Raw genomic sequence first — 17,500 nt, 5'->3', positions numbered from 1 at the left:
AGGAGGCAGAGAAGAAGAGAGGAGGAAGAGAGGAGGAAGAGAGGAGGGAGAGAGGAGGGAGAGAGGAGGGAGAGAGGAGGGAGAGAGGAGGCAGAGAGGAGGGAGAGAGGAGGCAGAGAGGAGGGAGAGAGGAGGGATAGAGGAGGGAGAGAGGAGGCAGAGAGGAGGGAGAGAGGAGGGATAGAGGAGGGAGAGAGGAGGCAGAGAGGAGGGAGAGAGGAGGCAGAGAGGAGGCAGAGAGGAGGGATAGAGGAGGGAGAGAGGAGGCAGAGAGGAGGGAGAGAGGAGTGAGAGAGGAGGGAGAGAGAAGGGAGAGAGGAGGGAGAGAGGAGGCAGAGAGAGGGCAGAGAGGAGGGAGAGAGGGCAGAGAGGAGGGAGGCAGAGAGGAGGGAGAGAGGCGGCAGAGAGGAGGGAGAGAGGAGGGAGAGAGGAGGCAGAGAGGAGGGAGAGAGGAGGCAGAGAGGAAGCAGAGAGGAGGCAGAGAGGAGGGAGAGAGGAGGCAGAGAGGAGGGAGAGAGGAGGCAGAGAGGAAGCAGAGAGGAGGCAGAGAGGAGGGAGAGAGGAGGCAGAGAGGAGGGAGAGAGGAGGCAGAGAGGAGGCAGAGAGGAGGCAGAGAGGAGGGAGAGAGGCGGGAGAGAGGAGGCAGAGAGGAGGGAGGCAGAGAGGAGGCAGAGAGGAGGCAGAGAGGAAGCAGAGAGGAGGCAGAGAGGAGGCAGAGAGGAGGCAGAGAGGAGGGAGAGAGGAGGGAGAGAGGAGGCAGAGAGGAGGGAGAGAGGAGGGAGAGAGGAGGCAGAGAGGAGGGAGAGAGGAGGGAGAGAGGAGGCAGAGAGGAGGCAGAGAGGAGGCAGAGAGGAGGAAGAGAGGAGGGAGGCAGAGAGGAGGCGTGTGGGAGGTAGGAGGCGTGTGGGAGGTAAAGGAGGCGTGTGGGAGGTAGAGGAGGCGCGTGGGAGGTAGAGGAGGCGCGTGGGAGGTAGAGGAGGCGTGTGGGAGGTAGAGGAGGCGTGTGGGAGGTAAAGGAGGCGTGTGGGAGGTAGAGGAGGCGCGTGGGAGGTAGAGGAGGCGTGTGGGAGGTAGAGGAGGCGCGTGGAAGGTAGAGGAGGCGTGTGGGAGGTAGAGGAGGCGTGTGGGAGGTAGAGGAGGCGTGTGGGAGGTAAAGGAGGCGCGTGGGAGGTAGAGGAGGCGTGTGGGAGGTAGAGGAGGCGTGTGGGAGGTAGAGGAGGCGCGTGGGAGGTAAAGGAGGCGCGTGGGAGGTAGAGGAGGCGCGTGGGAGGTAAAGGAGGCGCGTGGGAGGTAGAGGAGGCGCGTGGGAGGTAGAGGAGGCGCGTGGGAGGTAAAGGAGGCGTGTGGGAGGTAAAGGAGGCGCGTGGGAGGTAGAGGAGGCGCGTGGGAGGTAAAGGAGGCGCGTGGGAGGTAGAGGAGGCGCGTGGGAGGTAGAGGAGGCGCGTGGGAGGTAAAGGAGGCGCGTGGGAGGTAGAGGAGGCGCGTGGGAGGTAGAGGAGGCGCGTGGGAGGTAAAGGAGGCGCGTGGGAGGTAAAGGAGGCGCGTGGGAGGTAGAGGAGGCGCGTGGGAGGTAAAGGAGGCGCGTGGGAGGTAGAGGAGGCGCGTGGGAGGTAGAGGAGGCGCGTGGGAGGTAAAGGAGGCGTGTGGGAGGTAGAGGAGGTGCATGGGAGGTAGAGGAGGCGCGTGGGAGGTAAAGGAGGCGCGTGGGAGGTAGAGGAGGCGCGTGGGAGGTAAAGGAGGCGCGTGGGAGGTAAAGGAGGCGCGTGGGAGGTAGAGGAGGCGCGTGGGGAGGCAAGGGATCCACGGTGAGCTTTAATCTCCACCTGAAACACCGTCACAGATAGCTGCTGTGAAATACGGGAGAATGGAACTAGATTTTGTTCTTTTGTTTCATTTCATTGGTGCACATGAATTATTCATATTCCTGGACAGGGAACGCACGCAGCGACGTGTCACCTCACAGGATCGGTCCTATAGTGAGAGGTTTGCACAGCATGCAGGGAACAGAGAACTAAAGAGCATGCGGATTAGAACTAAAGGAACATGGATTAGAACTAAAGGAACATGGATTAGACCTAAAGGAACATGGATTAGAACTAAAGGAACATGGATTAGAACTAAAGGAACATGGATTAGAACTAAAGGAATATGCGGATTAGAACTAAAGGAATATGTGGATTAGAACTAAAGGAACATGTGGATTAGAATTGAAGGAACATGGATTAGAACTAAAAGAATATGGATTAGAACTAAAGGAATATGTGGATTAGAACTAAAGGAACTAATTTGGAGTCCCCACCTGTCATCGGTATGTAGGACTTCACCGTCGTGTCTCGGTCAACAAGACACAGTACATCCGCCATGTTAGGAGAATCTGCCATGTTAGGAGAATCTGCCCCTGTTCAGAATCAGATCCGATTCTGACTGACATCGTCAGACAGATTACATCAGCATCATAATGTTGGCACGACATTTGGTTAGAAGGACCTATTTCAACTTTTCATAAATTTCACATCTTGTAAAAGCGTTCCCTTGCAGTAACTCTCCCAGTGAGCTAATTCTACTTGCGATGGTAACGAGCGATCCCCTGAAGAACAAGGATCGAGTACCAAAACGTCCCATTAAACTGTTTGACTGTAAGTGAAGAAGACAAGTGAGCGAGAGGCTTATGTTTTATTGAGGCCTTGGCCCTCGGCCTTCTCTGATGCATGTTGATTTACCGGTGTGCTCCTTGTTCTTTCATGATGTATTTCTGAAGGCAGAACCAGGGCAAGTTCTCTCTTTCTCTCCTTTGAGGGAACAGCAACCGGCTCTTAACATCTCACAGCTCTTAACATCTCACAGCTCTGAACATCTCACAGCTCTGAACATCACAGCTCTGAACATCTCACAGCTCTGAACATCACAGCTCTGAACATCACAGCTCTGAACATCACACAGCTCTGAACATCTCACAGCTCTGAACAACACAGCTCTGAACATCACAGTCCTGAACACCACAGCTCTGAACACCACAGCTCTGAACATCACAGCTCTGAACATCACAGCTCTGAACAACACAGCTCTGAACATCACAGTCCTGAACACCACAGCTCTGAACACCACAGCTCTGAACATCACAGCTCTGAACATCACACAGCTCTGAACAACACAGCTCTGAACATCTCACAGCTCTGAACATCACACAGCTCTGAACAACACAGCTCTGAACATCTCACACGTGGACAGACGCCTGGAACCCATCAGTGCAAGAGAACATCTTGGGTTTAAAACAACAACTAGACCAGGCTTGTGTTTTCTTGTTCAGTGCTTTCACCATCACCCCCTGGGGGAGAGAGACAGAGAGGATGAGAGAGAGAGAGAGAGAGAGAGAGAGAGAGAGAGAGAGAGAGAGAGGAGATGCTGTTCTATCTTCAGCCGGAACACTTAACCCCGACCCCTGACCCCAGGTGATCAGCTGGAGCAGAGCGGCGTTGAGAAACGGAACATGTGTTCAACATGAACAGAAGGCTGTAATGACCTGGCTAGCTGCTCAGACAGCAGCTCCTCTGTGATAGGTCCACGCTGCCCTGGCTAGCTGCTCAGACAGCAGCTCCTCTGTGATAGGTCCACGCTGCCCTGGCTAGCTGCTCAGACAGCAGCTCCTCTGTGATAGGTCCACGCTGCCCTGGCTAGCTGCTCAGACAGTAGCTCCTCTGTGAAAGAGCCACGCTGCCCTGGCTAGCTGCTCAGACAGCAGCTCCTCTGTGATAGGGCCACGCTGCCCTGGCTAGCTGCTCAGACAGTAGCTCCTCTGTGAGAGGGCCACGCTGCCCTGGCTAGCTGCTCAGACAGTAGCTCCTCTGTGAGAGGTCCACGCTGCCCTGGCTAGCTGCTCAGACAGTAGCTCCTCTGTGAAAGAGCCACGCTGCCCTGGCTAGCTGCTCAGACAGCAGCTCCTCTGTGATAGGGCCACGCTGCCCTGGCTAGCTGCTCAGATGGTAGCTCCTCTGTGATAGGTCCACGCTGCCCTGGCTAGCTGCTCAGACAGCAGCTCCTCTGTGATAGGGCCACGCTGCCCTGGCTAGCTGCTCAGACAGTAGCTCCTCTGTGATAGGTCCACGCTGCCCTGGCTAGATGTGCAACCCTGTCCCTTGTGATTAAACAGCCACTGATAATAATCGATGTGCTAAATCATTCAGAACATGAAACATTCTTTGTCTTTTTTTTAATGATTATCCTTGAAGACAAAAATCAATGCGTGAATACTTAAACACGTGAAAAATGTGTAGAAAAAGAGATCAGCTGATTCATTATGACATCAATGTGAAGATGGATCTTGAGGAAATAAAATAAGCCAGTGTCTTTAGAGAGAGAGATAAAGAAAGAGAGATAAGGATAAAGGACAGAGAATGTGTGGAAAGAGTGAACAGGGCGGCGAGGAGAGAGAAACCCTCTGCCTTTCGCCTCGGCTCTGACTCTCATCTCTCCCCGTCACGTTGCCAGGGACAACCCACCGCCCAGCTGATTCCTGCTGCTCGCTTGATATTCCCACCTAGAGGGAGAGAGGACTGAGCCACCTCAATAACACTGAGCCACCTCAATAACACTGAGCCAGCTCAATAACACTGAGCCACCTCAATAACACTGAGCCACCTCAATAACACTGAGCCACCTCAATAACACTGAGCCACCTCAATAACACTGAGCCACCTAGAGGGAGAGAGGACTGAGCCACCTCAATAACACTGAGCCACCTCAATAACACTGAGCCACCTCAATAACACTGAGCCACCTAGAGGGAGAGAGGACTGAGCCACCTCAATAACACTTGAGCCACCTCAATAACACTGAGCCACCTCAATAACACTGAACCACCTCAATAACACTTGAGCCACCTCAATAACACTGAGCCACCTCAATAACTAACCCACCTAGAGGGAGAGAGGACTGAGCCACCTCAATAACACTGAGCCACCTCAATAACACTGAGCCACCTCAATAACACTGAGCCACCTCAATAACACTTGAGCCACCTCAATAACACTTAAGCCACCTCAATAACACTGAGCCACCTCAATAAAACTGAGCCACCTAGAGGGAGAGAGGACTGAGCCACCTCAATAACACTGAGCCACCTCAATAACACTGAGCCACCTCAATAACACTGAGCCACTCAATAACACTGAGCCACCTCAATAACTAACCCACCTAGAGGGAGAGAGGACTGAGCCACCTCAATAACACTGAGCCACCTCAATAACACTGAGCCACCTCAATAACACTGAGCCACCTCAATAACTAACCAACCTAGAGGGAGAGAGGACTGAGCCACCTCAATAACACTGCGCCACCTCAATAACACTGAGCCACCTCAATAACACTGAGCCACCTCAATAACACTGAGCCACAGTGAGCCAAAGCTGTCAAAATAGTTCAATATTGGTGTAACTAAGATAGCTGGGTAATAAAATATTCCACAGACACATTTTGCTACAAAGTCTGTAACCTTTTAATATAGTACGTATCGTCCGGCAGTTTCAATTCCCCGCATCTGAAAGTTTCTGGGATGGTGTACGGTGGTACGGGGTGTCCATTGGTGGTACGGGGTGTCCACCAGGGTGGTACGGGGTGTCCACAGGGTGGTACGGGGTGTCCACAGGGTGGTACGGGGTGTCCACCAGGGTGGTACGGGGTGTCCACCAGGGTGGTACGGGGTGTCCACAGGGTGGTACGGGGTGTCCACCAGGGTGGTACGGGGTGTCCACCAGGGTGGTACGGGGTGTCCACCAGGGTGGTACGGGTGTCCACAGGGGTGGTACGGGGTGTCCACCAGGGTGAGGATTGCGGTAACAGGAGTCATCTTTCCGCAATAGTGTAAAGGCGGCTTATAGCTTTTTTTTTTATCTCTCTCTCTCTCTCTCTCTCTCTCTCTCTCTCTCTCTCTCACATGCCTGTCTGCTGCCTCCTCCCTATCTGCATCCTGTCGTCTCCTCCATGTCTGTCTGTGTGGTTGATAACGGAGAGGGGAGGAGAGAGGAGAGGGGAGGGGAGTGAAGAGGGTAGAGGAGAGGAGAGGAGAGGAGAGGAGAGGAGAGGAGAGGAGAGGAGAGGAGAGGAGAGGAGAGGAGAGGAATTTAGCTAATGTTTTGAAAACAACAAAGATGTGTGAAACATCACTATTATGTGCTCTGCGTATTGATGCAATGACGTAGTACGCGATATTCGGGGACCACCTTCTCAAATTTGCTCTAGAGCGCATACTAGTGGTCAAAAACGACATTGGGTACCTTTAACTGGGTTCTACTTTCGTAATATGACACAAGAAAAAGCAAGAGGAAAAAAAAAAAAAAGCACTTTTTTTTTTGCTGGTAGCCCAATCCCAGGTCTGCCTAGACAGGGCCACGAGACCAGCAGCTGGTTATGCGAAGCGCGTCAGGCTATTAACATGTTTACCTCCTGTTCTATAGACTGAGAGGGCTATTATGGGATTGGGCAGGGGGGCAGAGGGGTGAGCAGCATGGTGGGGAATGGGAAGTCAAGGGAACATTGTAGGTGTGTGTGTGTATTTCTTTTCTATATGGTTGTGTTGTGTGTTGTAGGGGGCATGGAGGGTGTTATCTCAAGGACACACACAGAGGCTCAGAGGGGGTGTTGTGTGTAGTAGGGGGCATGGAGGGTGTTATCTCAAGGACACACAGAGGCTCAGAGGGGGTGTTGTGTGTGTGCAGGCCAGCGAGGCAGCGCTCCCTGAGGTCCAGGAAATTACCAGGCAGCCGAGCAGAACCGCCGCGGGCGATTGGGCTACAGGCTCCGCCTCCCAGGCCCAGGTCCGCACGGCCAGGCCTGAATGGACTGGACCACGGGGGGGGGGGTTTGTTCACACACGCACGCAGGCACGCACACGCACGCACACACACACACACACACACACACGCACGCACGCACGCACGCACGCACGCACGCACGCACGCACACACACACACGGCCATTCGATGCCCAGACTGACTGACTGTCCACCATCTCTGCTTCCTGTCTTATCACCCCCCTCCTGGACCTCAGTCAGCACCTGCAGGATTAATCACAACATCCTCCCTCCCTCCCGCACGCACGCACACGCACACACACACACACACACACACACACACACACACACACGCACGCACTCACACACACACACACACACACACACACACGCACGCACGCACACACACACACACTCACACACACAAACAGACACACACACGCCCAAACGCACACACACAAACACGCACACACACACACACACACACACACACACGCACACACACGCACACACACACACACACAGCATCTGTAGAGGTTGATTAAGCATAATAATTCTCTATGCGTCCATGTGCACAGCAGCCATACGCAAGATTAGAGTTGTACTGTATGCAAATGTATATTTCTGCATGTTTGCAAATAGGAAAGTTTAGGACTGAGAAGGATTTATCAAATAGGAAAGTGGAGGATTGAAGGACTTTACAAATCCACCTGTTATCCTTCACTGAAGAGCTGACAGGACATGAGTGAGTGAGTGAGTGGGTGAGTGAGTGAGTGAGTGAGTGAGTGAGTGAGTGAGTGAGTGAGTGAGTGAGTGAGTGAGTGAGTGAGTGAGTGAGTGGGTGAGTGAGTGAGTGAGTGAGTGAGTGAGTGAGTGAGTGAGTGTGTATTATTGTGTATGTGTGCGTGTGTTCGTGTTTGTGTGTGTGTGTGTGTGTGTGTGTGTGCGTGTGTGTGTGTGTGTGTGCGTGTGTGTGCGTGTGTGTGTGTGTGCGTGTGCGTGTGTGCGTGTTTGGATGTGTTTGTGTGTGTGTGTATGTGTGTGTGTGTGTGTATGTGTGCGTGTGCGTGTGCGTGTGCGTGTGTGTGTGTGTGTGCGTGTGTGTGTCAGGGCAGCCTGCATGGCCTCCAGGGAGCCCCCTCTGGTGACAGTTTGCCAGGATGTGACAGGGCCTGTGTTGGGGCAGGATGTGACAGGGCCTGTGTTGGGGCAGGATGTGACAGGGCCTGTGTTGGAGGGCAGGATGTGACAGGGCCTGTGTGGGGCAGGATGTGACAGGGCCTGTGTTGGAGGGCAGGATGGGACAGGGCCTGTGTTGGAGGGCAGGATGGGACAGGGCCTGTGTTGGGGCAGGATGTGACAGGGCCTGTGTTGGAGGGCAGGATGTAACAGGGCCTGTGTTGGAGGGCAGGATGTGACAGGGCCTGTGTTGGAGGCAGGATGTGACAGGGCCTGTGTTGGAGGGCAGGATGGGACAGGGCCTGTGTTGGGGCAGGATGTGACAGGGCCTGTTGGGGGCAGAGGGACAGAGACGGCCCCCAGAACGCCCGTCAGAGACAGCAGACTGACTGGAGGGAGCCGTCTACCGATACTCACAGGCTGATGGACCAAGAGACTTCAGAGAAAAGCCAGCTGTACTTCCAAACGCTCTCTCTCTTCATCTCTCCCACTCTCTCCATCTCTCTCCGTCTCCCTTTCTCCCTCACTGTCTCCCTCTGTCTCCCTCTCTCTCTGTCTCTCTCCCTCTCCCCTCTCTCTGTCTCCCTCTCTCCATCTCCCTGTCTCCCTCTCTCCCTCACTGTCTCCCTCTCCCTGTCTCCCTCTCTTTCTCTCTCTCTCTCTCTCCCCTCTCTCTGTCTCTGTCTCTGTCTCCATCTCTCTCTCCCCCTCTCTCCGTCTCTCCCTCTCTCTCTCTCTCTCTCTCTCTCTTTTTCTCCATTCCCTTGATTTACAGCTTGTTAGTATTCGTTTTCACCCTAATTGGGCTTAATAAGAAACTAATGTTTTGACATTAAATCTTGCTCAACATGTGCCCTGGTCTGCTCCTGTGGGTTTCAGATTAAACAGGCACATACAAATATTTACTCGGATGTTAGGTTGAGTCCTGATTCGCTTTTAATCCTTATCTCCGTCGTCACAGCGTCACCTCGGTTAAATCACGTATCTAATGTTCTCAAGGTGACAATCAATTAATTGGTCTGCTTAGCATTGAGGCATCCGACCATAATATAAATAAACACTGTGCTGAATATTCATATATCCTGTCAGAATATTCATCTCATCATCTCCGACTGCAAAGTTAAATATGTGGATATTCGGTAACCTTGATGAAATGTGGAGCACTCGCCAAGCCAATCACAATCAATCATCATTAAACGCTGGGGAGGGTTATCAATACAACCTTGGCTAATGTTCCCATGTAAAGGCAGGATGGCCCGGTGTGAATGTGCTCATAAAAACAAGTTATGGAGCTAAAGTTGTCTGGAGGGCCTGTACTGATCCACACTTTAGTCAGTAGGTGTGTGTTTGTGTGTGAAGGTGTGTGTGTTTGTGTGTGTGTGTGTAGGTGTGTGTGTGTAGGTGTGTGTGTGTGTGTGTGTAGGGGTGTGTGTGTGTGTGTGTAGGTGTGTGTGTGTGTGTGTAGGTGTGTGTGTGTGTAAGTGTGAGTGTGTGTGTGTGTGTGTGTGTGTGTGTGTGTGTGTGTAGGTGTGTGTAGGTGTGTGTGTGTGTGTGTGTGTAGGTGTGTGTGTGTGTGTGTGTGTGTGTGTGTGTGTAGGTGTGTGTGTGTGTGTAGGTGTGTGTGTGTGTGTGTCTGTCCGTGCGCGTCTCACCTTCCATGAACTGTCAAGATTATTTTTTGTTCGGGTCCTGAGGAAATTAATTTTACATGAAGGACTCCCGTCTCAAGTCATCATGAAACATCTCACGCCGTGTCTCCGCACACATCGGACTAACGGCACCAGGGCCCGGCGGAGCGCGGGGGAGCCGGAGGACAGCACCCCCGCCCCCGGGTTCACTTTGGGCTGACAGATTTTAATCGAACCTCTGAATATTTCATGTTCCATCTCCAGAGCATCATGAGACACTGTTGCTGAGGATGTCCTGTATGTGGGTTAGGGTTAAGGTTAGGGTCCAGCGCTAGCAGGGAGGGTGTCCTGCCTGGCCCTAGCAGAGGTCCAGGTCTAGCAGGGAGGGTGTCCTGTCTGGCCCTAGCAGAGGTCCAGCGCTAGCAGGGAGGGTGTCCTGTCTGGCCCTAGCAGAGGTCCAGCGCTAGCAGGGAGGGTGTCCTGTCTGGCCCTAGCAGAGGTCCAGCGCTAGCAGGGAGGGTGTCCTGTCTGGCCCTAGCAGAGGTCCAGCGCTAGCAGAGGTCCAGCGCTAGCAGGGAGGGTGTCCGAATGAGCGACGCCATCAATAACACTCAGCTGGCGGGTTTAAACAGGAAGTGCTGTCTGGTGGTCCCTCATTCTGAGCTATGATTGGCCTAAGTGTTTCTGCACCCCACTGATTGGGTATTGGATAATGTGGAAAGCTCCACATTGCCTGTAGGGATGAGGCACACAAGTGTGTGTGCATGTGATGTAGTGTGTGTGTGTGTGTGTGTTTGTGTGTGCATGCCAGCCTGTCTACCCATGTGTGTTTTCATGTGTGTTTGTGTGCACTGTATGTGTATATGTGTGTGTGTGTGTGTGTGTGTGTGTGTGTGTGTGTGTGTGCGTGTGTGTTCATGTGTGTGTGTTTCTGTGTGTGTGTTTCTGTGTATGAGTGTGTATGTCAGTGGGAGTATTTCAGCACTGTGGAGGGTTTGTGGGTTCAGAACTATTAAAGAGGAAGTAATGCCCATAACTAGTCACAGGCAGACCATAATGAGCCATAATGAGCATCATCATTGGTGTTAGATTATAATCTTTCCTCAGGCCAGAGAACCATTGACATCCTGGTCCTCTTTCGCTCTCTGCTACAGCTGGAATAATCTGTCATCAGTCCAAAACAGCCTCGGTCCTGCAGAATCAATGTAGGCACCTCAATACTTGCTCGCTTGTACTCTAAACACAAATACAAACATGCACACCCACACACACACACACACACCACATACACACACACCACACCACATAGAGAGACCCACACACCACATACACACACACACACCACATAGAGAGACTCCCTACAAGCCAGCGAGTAGGGAGAGAGGAGGGAGAGAGAGAGAGAGAGAGAGAGAGAGAATGAGAGAGAGAGAGAGAGAGAGAGAGAGAGAAGGGGGGAGGGGGTGAAGAGAGAGGGGAAGGTTGGAAGGAGAGGGAGGGAGTTAGCTGCGTGTGACCATCTGGCAGAGCTCACATTCTGTTTCTCTCACACGTCAGTCTGGCCGGCTCACCAGAACTCTGACCCGGCTCACCAGAACTCACCAGAACTCTGGCCAGCTCCAGCCCTGCCCAGCAGAACAGAACAGAACAGAACCACCCAGCCCTGCCCAACAGAACAGAACAGAACAGAACCACCCAGCCCTGCCCAGCAGAACAGAACAGAACAGAACCACCCAGCCCTGCCCAACAGAACAGAACAGAACCACCCAGCCCTGCCCAACAGAACAGAACAGAACAGAACCACCCAGCCCTGCCCAGCAGAACAGAACAGAACCACCCAGCCCTGCCCAACAGAACAGAACAGAACAGAACCACCCAGCCCTGCCCAACAGAACAGAACAGAACAGAACCACCCGGCCCTGCCCAACAGAACAGAACAGAACAGAACCACCCAGCCCTGCCCAGCAGAACAGAACAGAACAGAACAGAACCACCCAGCCCTGCCCAGCAGAACAGAACAGAACAGAACAGAACCACCCAGCCCTGCCCAGCAGAGCAGAACAGAACAGAACCACCCGGCCCTTCCCAGCAGAGCAGAACAGAACCACCCAGCCCTGCCCAGCAGAGCAGAACAGAACAGAACCACCCGGCCCTGCCCAACAGAACAGAACAGAACCACCCAGCCCTGCCCAACAGAACAGAACAGAACAGAACCACCCAGCCCTGCCCAGAAGAACAGAACAGAACAGAACCACTCAGTCCTGCCAAGAAGAACAGAACAGAACCACCCAGCCCTTCCCAGAAGAACAGAACAGAACCACCCAGCCCTGCCCAGAAGAACAGAACCAAGCCCACCAGAACATACTGGACAATCTGGAGCTGCAGCAGCTCTCTTCTGTCCCCAGTTCCCCGTTCTCTTTTACACAGCGGCCGAGCAAACCAAGCAGAATGGAGGAGCCTTTCAGATCACTCAGAGACCAGGGGGAGCGGCCATTATGAGCGAGGCCTCCTCTCACATGCCAGGCAATGGGCTCACGCCCTGCTGGGAGAGAAGGCCCACGCTCTACCTGCTCATGCAGTTAACACACTGCTCTCACGCTCCAGACAAACACTGCTCTCACGCTCCAGACACACACTCACACACTGCTCTCACGCTCCAGACATACACTCACAACACTGCTCTCACGCTCCAGACACACTCTCACAACACTGCTCTCACGCTCCAGACACACTCACAACACTGCTCTCACGCTCCAGACACACTCTCACAACACTGCTCTCACGCTCCAGACACACTCTCACAACACTGCTCTCACGCTCCAGACACACTCACACACTGCTCTCACGCTCCAGACACACACTCACACACTGCTCTCACGCTCCAGACACACTCACACACTGCTCTCACGCTCCAGACACACACTCACACACTGCTCTCACGCTCCAGACACACACTCACAACACTGCTCTCACGCTCCAGACACACTCTCACAACACTGCTCTCACGCTCCAGACACACTCACAACACTGCTCTCACGCTCCAGACACACTCACAACACTGCTCTCACGCTCCAGACACACACTCACACACTGCTCTCACGCTCCAGACACACACTCACAACACTGCTCTCACGCTCCAGACACACTCACACACTGCTCTCACGCTCCAGACACACTCTCACACACTGCTCTCACGCTCCAGACACACTCACAACACTGCTCTCACGCTCCAGACACACTCTCACAACACTGCTCTCACGCTCCAGACAAACACTCACAACACTGTTCTCACGCTCCAGACACACTCACACACTGCTCTCACGCTCCAGACACACACTCACAACACTGCTCTCACGCTCCAGACACACTCACACACTGCTCTCACGCTCCAGACACACTCACACACTGCTCTCACGCTCCAGACACACTCACAACACTGCTCTCACGCTCCAGACACACTCACAACACTGCTCTCACGCTCCAGACACACACTCACACACTGCTCTCACGCTCCAGACACACTCTCACAACACTGCTCTCACGCTCCAGACACACACTGCTCTCACGCTCCAGACACACACTCACACACTGCTCTCACGCTCCAGACACACTCACACACTGCTCTCACGCTCCAGACACACTCTCACAACACTGCTCTCACGCTCCAGACACACTCACACACTGCTCTCACGCTCCAGACACACACTCACACACTGCTCTCACGCTCCAGACACACACTCACACACTGCTCTCACGCTCCAGACACACTCACACCACTGCTCTCACGCTCCAGACACACTCACACACTGCTCTCACGCTCCAGACACACACTCACACACTGCTCTCACGCTCCAGACACACACTCACAACACTGCTCTCACGCTCCAGACACACACTCACACACTGCTCTCACGCTCCAGACACACACTCACAACACTGCTCTCACGCTCCAGACACACTCACAACACTGCTCTCACGCTCCAGACACACACTCACAACACTGCTCTCACGCTCCAAACACACTCACAACACTGCTCTCACGCTCCAGACACACTCTCACAACACTGCTCTCACGCTCCAGACACACTCACAACACTGCTCTCACGCTCCAGACACACTCTCACACACTGCTCTCACGCTCCAGACACACTCACAACACTGCTCTCACGCTCCAGACACACACTCACAACACTGCTCTCACGCTCCAGACACACTCTCACAACACTGCTCTCACGCTCCAGACACACACTCACACACTGCTCTCACGCTCCAGACACACTCACACACTGCTCTCACGCTCCAGACACACTCACACACTGCTCTCACGCTCCAGACACACACTCACACACTGCTCTCACGCTCCAGACAAACACTGCTCTCACGCTCCAGACACACTCACAACACTGGCGGTAGATGGCCTGGTGGGCGGGGCGACGGACCAGGGACCGGAGGGTTTGGGTTAGACCAGGGACCGGAGGGTTGGGGATAGACCAGGGACTGGAGGGTTTGGGTTAGACCAGGGACCGGAGGGTTTTGGGAGGGTTTGGGATAAACCATGGACCGCAGGGTTTTGGGATAGACGTATTTAGACTAAAAGAGATTTAAATGCTAACACTGGCTAAATACATGTTTAGGGGTGTAATCTAAGTGACAGTAAGGCAGGTAAAAGGTAAGTAGCCTTGAGAACCAATGGTTCTTGAGCCTAGTGGCCCATAGGGCAGGAGCCTGTCTCCTGTGTGTGTGTGTGTGTGTGTGTGTGTGTGTGTGTGTGTGTGTGTGTGTGTGTGTGTGTGTGTGTGTGTGTGTGTGTGTGTGCTTGCGTGTGTGTGTGTGTGTGTGTGTGTGTGTGCGTGCGCTCTCACGCGTGCTTGTCAGAAATAGCGAGTAGTTGTTAGGAGCAGATGTTAACAGTGCAACGTTAGTTACTGTTGGAGTGTCAGCAGGTCATGATGAGCGTTGAGTCTCCTGACAGCAGCCTTCATCACTCCGCCACTCACACAACAACAGAAACCTGTCTCCACCGCGGGTCACAGTCATGAACACGCCACGAGGCATCTCACGCTCTCCGAGAGACGGACCGGCGGTCAGACGACCCCTGACCCCTGACCCCTCCCACGTAGGGAGCCGCAGGGACTCGTCCGGGTTCGCCAGAGAAAGACTTTCAACTGCTCCGTCCGCAGAGGAATGTGAGAATTGAGGTCGCGTGCATGGCTCAAAGCTTCGGCCAACCTGCCCCCCCTCCCAACCTGCCCCCCCTCCCAACCTGCCCCCCCTCCCACGCCCCTCTCACCTGCCCTCCCCGTCTCCTCCATCTCTTCTGCGTCCTCTCCCCTCTCCCCTTCTCCTGCTCCTTATGATGAAGGAGGGCTGCTCTCTCCCCTCTCCCCTTCTCCTGCTCCTTATGATGGAGGAGGGCTGCCCTCTCCCCTCTCCCCTTCTCCTGCTCCTTATGATGGAGGAGGGCTGCCCTCTCCCCTGCTCCTGCTACTTATGATGGAGGAGGGCTGCTCTCTCCCCTCTCCCCTGCTCCTGCTCCTTATGATGGAGGAGGGCTGCTCTCTCCCCTCTCCCCTGCTCCTTATGATGGAGGAGGGCTGCCCTCTCCCCTGCTCCTGCTCCTTATGATGGAGGAGGGCTGCTCTCTCCCCTGCTCCTGCTCCTTATGATGGAGGAGGGCTGCTCTCTCCCCTGCTCCTGCTCCTTATGATGGAGGAGGGCTGCTCTCTCCCCTTCTCCTGCTCCTTATGATGGAGGAGGGCTGCCCTCTCCCCTTCTCCTGCTCCTTATGATGGAGGAGGGCTGCCCTCTCCCCTTCACCTGCTCCTTATGATGGAGGGCTGCCCTCTCCCCTTCTCCTGCTCCTTATGATGATGGAGGGCTGCCCTCTCCCCTTCTCCTGCTCCTGATGATGGATGGCTGCTCTCCTTCTGATGCTGTCCTATACAAGCTTTTTAGAACTTGAATTCACTCTCATCCCATCTTGCTCTTCCTCCTTTCCATTCCTCTCTCGCCCCCCCTCTCTCTCTCTCACCCCCCCCTCTCTCTTTCTCTCTGTCTACCTCTCTTCATATATCTGTCTCTCCTTCCCTCTCTCTCTCTCTCTCTCTCTCTCTCTCTCTCTCTCTCTCTCTCTCTCTCTCTCTCTCTCTTCAAGGGAAATGTTATCTGAGCTGTCGTCCCGAGGCAGGAGTCTTCAGATTGTCAAACAGAAGTCTAACAGACTTTTATCCCGGGGAAGTTCTAACGCCGTCACACAGGAGAGCAGCCAGCCTGTCCTCAGATGCTGCCAGGGCCTGTCTGCCCAATCAAAGAGCTGCCAGGGCCTGTCTGCCCAATCAAAGAGCTGCCAGGGCCTGTCTGCCCAATCAAAGAGCTGCCAGGGCCTGTCTGCCCAATCAAAGAGCTGCCAGGGCCTGTCTGCCCAATCAAAGAGCTGCCAGGGCCTGTCTGCCCAATCAAAGAGCTGCCAGGGCCTGTCTGCCCAATCAAAGAGCTTCAGAGAGAACTAACATGAGAAACAGCCTGCCTCTCTCTCGCTCGCTCGCCCTCCCTCTCTCGCTCGCCCTCCCTCCCTCCCTCCCTCCCTCCCTCCCTCCCTCCCTCCCTCCCTCCCTCCCTCCCTCCCTCTCCCTCTCTCCCTCTCTCGCCATCTCTCTCTCTCTCTCTCTCTCCCTCCCTCCCCCTCTCTCTCTCTCCCTCCCTCCCTCCCTCCCCCTCTCTCGCTCTCCCTCCCTCCCCCTCTCTCTCTCTCCCTCCCTCCCTCCCCCTCTCTCGCTCGCCCTCCCCCTCTCCCTTTCTCCCTCCCTCCCTCTCCCTCGCTCTCTCTCTCTCTCTCCCTCTCTCTCTCTCCCTTTTCCTCTGTCTGTGTCTCTCTCTCTCTCTCCCTCCCCCCCCTCTCTCTGTCTCACTCTCTCTCTCTCTCCCTTCTCTCACTCTCTCCCCCCCCCCCTCGCTCTCTCATGCTCTCTCTCCCTCTCCCCTCTCTCTCTCTCTCTCCCTCTCTCCTCTCTCTCCCTCTCTCTCCCCCTCTCTCCCCCTCCACTAGAGACAGTGAGTTAGAAGAGCATTCATACTGTATCTTTTCTAATGATAGCCTCTATTGGGCGAAGTGCTGCTATAAAGAATATCCAGGCGTGAAGATGTGAGTCATTGTGGTAATGATGCTTTAGGGGCAGGTTATTTACCCTGAGGACCCATGCATTTCCCTCAGGCTCCTCTACAGGCACCCCGGACCCAGGAAACACCGCGCCATGGCAGGAGAAACATGACAGATATGCACACGCACACGCGCACGCACACGCACACACACACACGCACACACACACACATAGCGGGTACTAACCTGGTAGTAGTCGATGGCCTCTCTGTCCAGGGAGCGGCTGACGGACAGCTCTCCCGTCCTCCTGTCGATGGTGAACACGCCCCTGGGCGCCTGGTCGGCCCCAGGGCCCGTCAGACGGAACACATGGTCCTCCTTCATGTCCAGAGAGGTCACCTGGAGGAAGGGTCCAGTCAGGCTTATCCACACCCCGCAGTGTCCAGTCAGTCTCATACACACCCCGCAGTGTCCAGTCAGTCTTATACACACCCCGCAGTGTCCAGTCAGTCTAATACACACCCCGCAGTGTCCAGTCAGACTTATACACACCCCGCAGTGTCCAGTCAGTCTTATACACACCCCGCAGTGTCCAGTCAGACTTATACACACCCCGCAGTGTCCAGTCAGTCTTATACACACCCCGCAGTGTCCAGTCAGGCTTATACACACCCCGCAGTGTCCAGTCAGTCTAATACACACCCCGCAGTGTTCAGTCAGGCTTATACACACCCCGCAGTGTCTGGACAGTGTCCAGTCAGTCTTATACACACCCCACAGTGTCCAGTCAGTCTTATAAACACCCCGCAGTGTCAG

At 54.3% G+C, this 17,500-nt stretch overlaps 1 protein-coding gene across 1 annotated transcript in view; it reads right to left on the bottom strand.

The window, feature by feature from the left end:
- cdh13 (cadherin 13, H-cadherin (heart)) overlaps positions 1-17,500 on the bottom strand; it is a gene marked incomplete at both ends in the record, with an annotated part of 224,134 nt that overhangs the window by 148,296 nt on the left and 58,338 nt on the right. The window contains one exon of the mRNA XM_084451438.1: positions 16,931-17,083. Coding sequence (XP_084307564.1) covers positions 16,931-17,083 — 153 coding nt within the window. The remainder of the gene's footprint in view (positions 1-16,930; positions 17,084-17,500) is intronic.

This window comes from Borostomias antarcticus (assembly GCF_949987555.1).
Source record: "Borostomias antarcticus genome assembly, chromosome: 16".
NCBI lineage: Eukaryota > Metazoa > Chordata > Actinopteri > Stomiiformes > Stomiidae > Borostomias > Borostomias antarcticus.
Note: the sequence above shows the minus strand (reverse complement) of the source record. Positions and strands in the feature narration are given on the sequence as shown.